Source organism: Cebus imitator, unplaced genomic scaffold (genome assembly GCF_001604975.1).
Source record: "Cebus imitator isolate Cc_AM_T3 unplaced genomic scaffold, Cebus_imitator-1.0 Scaffold529, whole genome shotgun sequence".
NCBI classification, from domain to species: Eukaryota; Metazoa; Chordata; class Mammalia; order Primates; family Cebidae; genus Cebus; species Cebus imitator.
Window position 1 is genome coordinate 299462 of NW_016107844.1, and position 10418 is coordinate 309879.

The following is a 10418-nucleotide window of genomic DNA, read 5'->3' on the forward strand; positions in this document are numbered from 1 at the left end:
AAAAAAAAGAGAGAGAAAAGAAGAAGAAAAAGAAATCAAGCATTTCAACATTGTGAAATTTCCAGGCAAGGCACAGTGGCTCACACCTGTAATCCCGGCACTTTGGGAGGCTGAGGTGGGTGGATCACAAGGTCAGGGGATCAAGACCATCCTGGCTAACACAGTGAAACTCCATCTCTACTAAAAATACAAAAGTTGCCGGGCACAGTGGCTTATGCCTATAATGCCAGCACATTGGGAGGCAGAGGCAGGCGGATCACCTGAGGTCAGGAGTTCAAGACCAACCTGACCAACATGGAGAAACCTTATCCCTACTAAAAATACAAAAAAAAAAAATTTAGCTCGGCATGGTGGTGCAAGCCTGTAATCCCAGCTACTCGGGAGGCTGAGGTAGGAGAATCGCTTGAACCCAGGAGGCAGAGGTTGTGGTGAGCTGAGATCGTGCCATTACACTCCAGCCTGCGAAACAAGTGAAATTCCATCTCAAAAAAATAATAATTAATTTTAAAAAAATTAAAAAGTCAGGAGTGTTGGCACATGCCTGTAGTCCCAGCTACTCGGGAGGCTGACTCAGGAGAATCGCTTGAACCCGGGAGACGGAGGTTGCAGTGAGCCAAGATCACGCCACTGCACTCTACTCCAGCCTGGGCGACAGAGCAAGACTCTGTCTCTCAAAAAAAAAAAAAAAAAAAAGATTGTGAAATTTCCAAAGGGAAGTGATTTTAAAGTCCACATCTCCCCATCAAGAAAAATACAAAATCTTTCTTTATTCCCACTGTTTACACATCAAAGGAGGAACCAAATACTGTATGCAGCATTCTCGGTGGGAAAAGGACTTCTTTCCACTTCCTTAACCAGAAACCATTTCCTAACGTTCAAAGAGTAGCCAGAGTCAGGCCAAGAGATGTGACCAACACTATAGCACAGTATCTAGTGTTGCAGCCGAGTGTCATACAGAATTTGGTCTACTCAGAATTTTAAATCTCCAATATCCAACATATTCACGAGTAAAGATACAAATGACATAGCTAATTCTGAAAAGGCTTAATCAGTAACTACTTAGTCAGGAAATCATTATAAACAACTCATGTGATATTTATTTATTAGTTTACCTGTTAACATGCTTTCATTTACAATGCAGGTACCATTGATAAGTACAGCATCACAAGGCATTATTATCCCATTTAATGGAATGACCATGACATCTCCTGGCACAAGGTCAGTGGAAAAGATCTCTTCTATTTCTGAATTTAAAGAAAGAAAAATCTGAAAAAAAAATTCTTTACCTTGGAAAAACATGGCAAATACTATTCAGAAGTCATCTGATCTCAGTAGGAAGTTAATAATATAATGGGGTAAAACAGAAAAATCCAATAAATGGCAAGTTTTAACAAATAGGATTATTACGCTAACAAAGCATGGTGTGTCAGGTAGTCTCCTGGCAGGACACCAGCTGTGCACAGGTGATGCCAAGTACCTCTGGCCAAGCAAGTGAGTGTGCCTCGACACTCATGACAACTGCCCATGATAAATGTTGGCTATCAGCCTAAGGAAAAGAGACGCAATGAGTCCATAGAAGAGACTCCTGTGAAACAGGCAAAACAAACTGAATTCTATAATCTCTTGGAAACAGAAGGAAGCACTAAAAATCTTAGCACATTTTCTTTTCAACAGCATATCTATCATATTCCTTTTCTCATTGCCTTCAAGTCTCATTGCTGCCTTAATATTCCTAAATTACTGTTTTTAGATATTTTAAATATGAGTAAATTCATTAAATAAACATTTTAATATTTAATCTAGTTCATTATTTCCTTACAAATTTAAGTTAGCGAAACACTTTTTTAAAAGATCTTCCCTCTGGTACAAGTTGGTGTTTGAAAAAAAGAAAAATTAAAATAAAAAGATCTCCCCAAGTGTTAAAGACTTTTTAAGACCACCTTATACGTAGGTATTCTTTCTCTCTTTTCCTCTCATTCTCTAACCTCCTCCCTCTCCCTGTCCAGGTTTAATACTGTGCTCAGAAGACAGTCACAGGAGTTTATAAATGGAGACAGATGAAAAGAAATCTATTGTTTGTGATGTTAGCCTGTAAGACAAATACTCTTTGTTTCCTTTTTTAAAAAAATGAAGTGGCCAGGCGTGGTAGCTCATGCCTATAATCCCAGCACTCTGAGAGGCCAAGGCAGGCAGATCACGAGGCCACGAGATGGAGACCATCCTGGACAACACGGTGAAACCCCATCTCTACTAAAATATAAAAAAATTAGCCGGGCATGGTAGAGCATGCCTGTAGTTCCAGCTACTCGGGGACACTGAGGCAGGGAATCACTTGAACCTGGGAGATGAAGGTTGCAGTGAGCCGAGATCACGCCACTGCACTCCAGTCTGGCGACAGAGCAAGACTACATCTCAAAAAAAAAAAAAAAAAGCAATTTAGTAAATTATGAGAGAACAACTTTTAAAGAATGACATTTAGTATATAGTAGGTATATCAATCTTCATCTTTAAAATAAGATCCCTTCTTTTAAAAATTTGGCTTTTCTTTAAAAAAATAAATAAATCCATTCCTGAGATGGAAAGAAAAAGTAAAAATTTGACTTTTCTTAGAGCTTTTAAACATCACTTGAAATTCTACTCCTTTTATGTGTGCCAGAAAACAAGGTATTGATGATATGTAAGACTATACAAAGTGGGTAAGGAAGATTCAAGTTTAAGGGTACGTCTGCCCTAGCATCCCCAGCATCTTCGGCACAGAACAAGAAGAGGAGAGGTATTAATAAGCTACACATCTTAGACTTCAGCTAAAGGAGACAGATCTTCCCACCTAGAGCAGCAAAGCGACCAGGAAGCACAGGGAAGGAAGCAATCGCTTGGGTGTAGTCTGAGTCAAGAAAATGGAGACCAGTTTGGTGTTCTGAGTTAATCAAAGCAGCTTCTGCCTCCAAGGCCCATGATGCTGTGCTGCCTCCTTTATCTCTTCAACAACTTGCCAGGCAATTTACATGTCGAAAACAGTACCCTTCTTCTAAGCCTGCTTCTCTTCCAGAGTTTCCTATTTAAATAAATAGCACCAACACCCATTCATCTAGCCAGACACCTCTCCATGGCCTCATATCCAATGAGTTAAATCCTGTTCAACGGACACATTTAAGTATCTTTCAAATTCATTTCTTTTCATCTCTACAATCCCTACCTTGATTCAGGGAGGTCATACCTTCAGTATTACTACCCCCTAAACCAGTCTGAATGTTTCCCGAAAGGGCAAGTATTTTATCACTTCTCTGCTTAAAACCCTTTAATGGCACCTAGGCATGGTGTTTCAAGCCTGTAATCGCAGCACTTTGGGAGAACAAGGCAGGTGGATCGCTTGAGATCAGGAGTTCAAGACCAGCCTGGCCAACATGGTGACACCATTTCTACTAAAAATACAAAAATTAGCTGGGCATGATGGTGCACACGCTTGTAATCCCAGCACTTTGTGAGGCCAAGGCAGGTGGATCACTTGAGGCCACGTATTCGAGATCAGCCTGGCCAACATGGTGACACCCTGTTTCTACTAAAAATACAAAAACTGGCTGGGCATGATGGCGCATGCCTGTAATCCCAGCTACTCAGAAGGCTGAGGCAGAAGAATCGCTTGAACCTGGGAGGCGGAGGTTGCAGTGGGCCTAGATTGCCACTGCACTCCAGCCTGGATGACAAAGTGAGACTCTAATAATAATAAAATAATAATAATAATAATAACATGCTTCAATGGCTTTCCATTGTCTTTTGGACTGAGCCCAAATTCCTCAATATGCCTTAGAGAGCTATCCATCATTTATAGTTGCTGTATTTGTCATACTATATTTCTTCTCTCAGTTCTTACAATGTCCACGCAATCTCTAATTTCCAGGTCTTTGGGTATGTAGAACCTCTTCTATCCTTCTCTCACCCTCCCCTTAGCAACTTCTCACCTTATTTGGCTAATTCAAATAGTTGCCACTTAAAAGTACTTTTACAGATGTCATCCCTGATGCCTATAGTAAATGAGGTCTCTCTAATATGTAAGTTCGCTGACTTCTCCCTATCATAGCATTTGTCACACTTCATTGTTACTGTCACTATTGTTATCTCTACACTGAATCCCCAGAGCCCAGCATAGTACCTGTCACACAAAAGAATTTATAATTTTTTCCTTTAGCGCTGCCTTGAAAATAAAAAAAATTTATAATTTTATATAAATAAGTGAATTTGATACAAAATCAGAAATTGAAATGTATTATTTTTAGTTCTCAAAACACATGAATGTATGTGTGAGGCAGAGTAGCCCAAGTCTGTAATCCCAACACTTTGGGAGACTGAGGCAGCAGGATCTCTTGAGCCCAGAAGTTCAAGAACAGCATGAGCAACATAGTGAGACCTCATCTCTTAAAAAAAAAAAAAAATTAGCCAGGTATGGTGCTACAAGCCTGTAGTCCCAGCTACTCAGGAGGCTGAGGCAGGTAGGTAAGCTGAGCCACTGCACTCAAGCCTGGGCAACAGTGAGACCCCATCAACTTTAAAAAAAAAAAAAGCTTTATCCCATTAGTGAAATGATGAGAATAAAGAGAGAGAAAAAAAGCCAGGTGCAGTGTGCATGGCTCAAACCTGTAATCCCGACACTTTGGGAGGTCTAGGTGGCAGATCGCTTCAGCCAAGAAGCCTGAAACCAGCCTGGGCAACATGGCAAAACACCGTCTCTTAAAAAATATATAAAAATTAGCTAGGCACGGTGGCATGCACCTGTGGTCCCAGCTACTCAGGAGGCTAAAGTAGAAGGATTACTTGAGTCTGAGAGGTCAAGGCTGCAGGAAGTCAAGATCGTGCCTTTGCCCTCCAGCCTGAGTGACAGAGATGCTGACTCAATCGATAAAGAACGTATATGTATTATACTTCGGGCTTACTTCACATATCACGCCTAACAGGTAGCTTTTTTGATTTATTCTTCCAATATTCACTTCAATTACTTACCTTCATTTACTCTACAAACTGAAACTCTTACAGTACTATGAGTTGCCACCATGTCATGCAACATAACATATTGCTGAAAGAGGAAAAAGAAATTAAAAGCTAGCCAGTATGAACCCACTTCTCAAGATCTTAAAAAGCCAGGGTGCTAAAAAATAAGTGAATACAATACATGCACATCACTCTGCCTTTATAAAACACTGAGTCAGAAATTCAGATTATTCATTGTTTTAGTTCAAGACAAAAGCAGAAGCACTTTAATAGGATAGCCCTGAAAACAGTACCTTCCAGTATTCCAGTCTGCGATCAGCAACTACAGATCCCTATGGCCTCTAAGCAGTCAAGTGGTAGTCTGACTCTAAAAAGCACTGGCCATCCCCAACCTCCTACCCCACAAAACAAGCAAAAAAGGGAGGGGGAGAAGGAGTATATATTCATGGATTGAATAAAATAATGACTGCATTCAGAATTTACTTTGTGCCAAGTACTATTCTATACACTTTAGATGTTATTACAAAATACAAATACAGTTGTGAAACCCATAATAAACTTGAACTTACCTTTCTAATGGAATATAGTGAGCTTACAATTGATACTATGGACATAACCACAATAGCTAGAGCATAGTAATAGTATTCATCAGTGCTCCACAGTATAACACTGAACAGCTGGAAAATGTAAAATGGGTTGAGAACCTGAAAAACAAAATTTTAAAGTCAAACTGAATGAGATATTATTGACCATGCAGATTGTCCACCTTTTCATTTGACAATTAGCCAAAAAGATATGTATACATAAAGTGTATGTTCCATAGTATTCCATGGCAAAATGTACTTCCCTAAAAAGTAGGTCAATATGCCATCATACTCTTTAATTTATCATTAAATGACTAGAATTTGGCTAAATAAGGTTAAATTACTGGCATCCATTTAGATTCAAACCATCCAAATATAGACTCAGCTAGAAAAGGCTAGTAAGTGTAAGAATTTAGTTGTTCTGCAACCTGCTTTAGCAATAAAGTACATTTATTTCCAACAATTACTGTGCTCCAGACTAACAGGATACAAAACTTTTAATGAAATCAAACAAATGTTTGCTTATTACAAACACAAAACACAAATTTACTTATATGTCAAAAGTTCACTGGAGGCCAAAGTAAAGACAAATATGAGTTAATGGGTTACGTTACTTTGCTTTCTCTAAGACAGTAAGTATTAAATCCTAAATGAAAAAGAGATAAGGGAGCCCTTGGCAATGAACTTCATTTACCCCCATATTTTATCAATTTCATTAAAACCCTCCAAAGTCTTAAAATTGATGCTTTTGTGCTTTCCAATGCACTATCATATAGATATAGTCTCCTTTTACCTCAAACCCAAATGAGGTCATTAGAAAAAAACTTATTCCAAGTTTATAGGTCAAGGAGCAACAGAAAGAATTTACTAAATATCAGAGCTAGTTACTGAGGGAACCACATTACAAATCAGGCTTTCCAGTTTCTATCACTATACCATGCTGTGTTCATAAGCAACATTACATGGCCACTCCAGGAACTAATACAACTAATTCTTGAACTTTAGTCAAAAACCAGAATGAAGATTAGTGAGCCTAACTCTGTTAAACATTCAACAGATAATAAAAGCAAAATTAGACAAAATTTTAAGAATACATGCCCCAGATTCTTTCTCTACCAGAGTGAATTTCTTTTGTCTTTACTTTCCAAGTAAAAACATGCAAAAAGAGGTTAGGAAAAAGAAAACCAAGAGTATCTTAATCACGATTCTTTCCAAATTGACATATCTATTGATCACAACTGTTGAGTTATATACAATAAATAGTCTTACCTCTTTAATTAGAAGCTTAAAAACAGAAGGCACTTTCACAGCAATTTCATTGATTCCATAAAGCAGTTTCCTATAACAGGAAAATACATTAATAGTATTACATTATATAATAATAGCATAATTTAGGAAAGGCATTGTATTAGGTAAGGTTTAAACCACAGACTGTTTCTATTCATGTTTCTAAACACTTGTCTTTTATAATTCAAACTCTCTACCTATAGAATTTAAATCAAAGAAACCAACAGGAGGTACCTATACTGGTAGCATTTAACTTCATTTTGTCTCACATCTTTGTGTGCGACAAGTATCCTTCCACTAGCCTATAACCATGTGAGCAAAAGGTTCTCTTTGCATCCTTGAACACACTAGATCTTTAACAATTATGAATTACAATTAATTTTTGCAAGAAACCCAATAAATTTGTGAGATCTTATTTTAATATTGTACAGTGTTTAATTTAAAACATTGTACATTTGTCTTAAAAGAAAATGCTTCTAAAGTTTAAATGTTTCCACTTAATTCCTTATGTTCCAATAGTATTTTCTATATGATAGAGCATTTTTTGCCTTTTATGAAGTGTTAAGTCTAAATGAGTGAATTTCATGTTCTAACCCTTCGAAAGGACATGCTACAGAACTGTAAGAAAATTTCTTATTGAATTTCAAAGTGGCATTTATCTTTAAAATATGTAATACACTGGTGTATTTTTATGATTTAACAAGGAGTAACACTACGAGGAAGATTATGTCTCCCAAATTACAATTGTTCATTACAGTGTATTTGAGCTCATGCTTATAATTTCAGAAAATCTGAGGTGCTATCAATTGTAAGGCATACCATTTTATACATGATCAAGAAAGACAAAAATGCTATCAAGTAAAGAATGACACTTCACCAACTCTATGACACATCCCAATTTCAGATGTTAAAAGGTAGAAAAATGTGCACCTGAGAACTGATGAAACACGGTATAATTTCAGGGATACCAACTTCAAAATATCAGCTTTAACATTTTTATAATTCTTAAACTGAGAGACAGTCTTACCCAAATAAAATATCAATAAATTCTCAACTACTATGTCTGTAATATTTAAGTATCTGTTAATATGTACAACTATATGGTAAAGGGTTGACTATGTATACTATTGCTTTTAGGAACTTTGAGAAGATCTAACTTTAGTTGGATAAAAATTACCTGTAGGCATGCATCCCCTTTGTCAGTCCTGCACTATGCTTTTCATAAATTGACGTACAAGAAACACCTTCATCCAGTCCCCTAAATAAATCCAAAGTTTTTACTTTAAACAAAGTTTAAAATATCCAAATGTCTTAACACCTCATTTTTCTATATGCCTGATTTTATAAAGGTGCAACTTCCTTACAAATGCTTAGAAACCCTTAACAAAAACTGAGATAACAAATGAAAATTTTACAATCTCAAATTCTTAAGATAAATAATAACAAATCTAAGTATCAAACTTAAAATTAAGTATCAAAAATTAAGTATCAAATACTTAAAATAGCTTTAAGTATTAAAGCTATTCAACATATTTACTGCAAGACAGATGAGATGGCTCCAAACACAGGTTTATATAATATCATTATCCTTAAGACTGTGCCAAAGCTGTAATAACTAAAATTAAACTTTAAAATTTTAAGATAAGTATAACTTGAGAATTCTAAACCAAAGATGAAAAAGTTTTACTCTTTGGCTACATAATTTCACCTTTCAGTTTTAGAGTCAAACTAAGAAATGCTATCAGTTTTCTTTCATCTCCATAAAAGCACCAATCCAAACCCTTCCCTAATACATACCTCATTTGAAGTACAGAATTTATGAGTCACAGATAATGCCTAAAATCTGTAATAATTCCAACCAGGATTCAACTAACATATCTACTTTTTCTCAAAATGCTTTAATTATTTATTTATTTATTTTTGAGATGAAGTCTTGCTCTGTTGCCAGGCTGGAGTGCAGTGACACAATCTCAGCTCACTGCAACCTCTGTCTCCCAGGTTCAAGCGATTCTCCTGCCTCAGTCACCTCAGTAGCTAGAACTACAGGCATGTGCCACCATGCCCAGCTACTTTTTGTATTTTTAGTAGAGACAGGGTTTCACCATGTTAGCCAGGATGGTCTTGATCTCTTGACCTCATGATTTGCCTGCCTTGGCCTGCCAAAGAGCTGGGATTACAGGCATGAGCTACCACATCTGGCTTAATTATGCTTATTTTAACTGAGATGCCAGCTATAAAACTCTAAAGCAAAGAGAGTCTTACATACACTTAATTCCAATCCTTTTCCACATTTTCCACATGGGAAAGCTAAGCTTCATAATACACTGCAATCAACGTAATAAATTTACATTTTTAAGTTTCTATTGCTGGCAAAAGACACACAATAAGTATGTTTGACATTTCTTCCCACTGAGTTTGATGACTTCTCCAGAAGGCAGCAGGGGCCAATGCCAAAAAAAAAAAAAAAAAAAAAAAAAAAAAATTTAACGAAATGACAGCTCATTGGCAATTTTTCTTTTCTTTTCTTTTCTTTTTTTTGAGATGGAGTTTAGCTCTTTTGCCCAGGTTGGAATTAAGTGGTATGATACAAGCTCACTGCAATCTCCACCCACCCAGGATTCAAGCAATTCTCCCGCCTCAGCCTCCTGAGCAGCTAGGATTATAGGCACCTGCCAATACACCCAGTTAATTTTTGTTTGTATTTTTAGTAGAGACAGGGTTTTACCATGTCGGCCAGGCTGGTCTCGAACCCTCACCTCAGGTGGTCTGTCCACCTTGGCCTCCCAAAGTGCTAGGATTACAGGGTGTTGAGACACGGTGCCCAGCCCGATTTTCTTTAAGGCAATAGTTATTAAACGGGAATGGTTTTTAGAACTAGGCATGTAAAAATGCCCATGCCCATTCCAGAATGTTTCAATTCTTTAGCGTATCTGAGTAAAAATCCAGGCATGAATATTTTATTTTTTATTTTTTACTTCCAATAGAAACCTACAGGTATGAATATTTTAAATGTTTATAACATGATTTTCTTTTTACTGCTAAAATTAAGAATTCCTTTGGCACTCTAAAGCAATGATATTAACAAGCATTTCTAATAATCATTTTAACAGCAATAAAAATAGAATCTTAATTTGCACTTATATAACTTGAATCCTTGATTAAAAATAGAGGAATTACTACAGTTTGTCTGATTCTTTATCTACATAGTAAAATTAAATCTCTATTTGCCTATTACTCTATTCCTCAAGTACTACAGGATTTAAGTGTCGGTAAACTAACAGGTAATGACTCAGATACTCTAAATTAAAATACACACTATGAGATGCACTCAAAATCACTTTGAGGTGAAACTGGTAAGAACTCAGATTCAGTAGACTTTGGCATCATACTGATTCTAACTTTCATGTAAATTTTGCCATGGTTTAAGTTGCAGGTGGGTCTTCTTATTAAATGGCTAATGAGCCTTCAAATAACAACAGGGAGTTGTTAATTAATAAGTGAATAGAAATTATGAAATAGCCGGGCGCGGTGGCTCAAGCCTGTAATCCCAGCACTTTGGGAGGC

The 10418-nt window shown here is 36.8% G+C and overlaps 1 protein-coding gene across 6 annotated transcripts in view; it reads right to left on the reverse strand.

Annotated features, from left to right (window-relative positions):
• Nucleotides 1–10418, reverse strand: part of ATP13A3 (ATPase 13A3) — a 103829-nt gene that overhangs the window by 46862 nt on the left and 46549 nt on the right. For 5 of the 6 annotated variants that reach the window (XM_037733476.1, XM_017514609.2, XM_017514608.2 and 2 more), the window contains exons 7-11: nt 8032–8112; nt 6837–6906; nt 5553–5687; nt 4996–5068; nt 1113–1244 (exon numbers count right to left, since the gene is read on the reverse strand). In XM_037733476.1, coding sequence (XP_037589404.1) covers nt 1113–1244; nt 4996–5068; nt 5553–5687; nt 6837–6906; nt 8032–8112 — 491 coding nt within the window. The remainder of the gene's footprint in view (nt 1–1112; nt 1245–4995; nt 5069–5552; nt 5688–6836; nt 6907–8031; nt 8113–10418) is intronic. The other variant, XM_037733477.1, reaches the window with a different exon arrangement.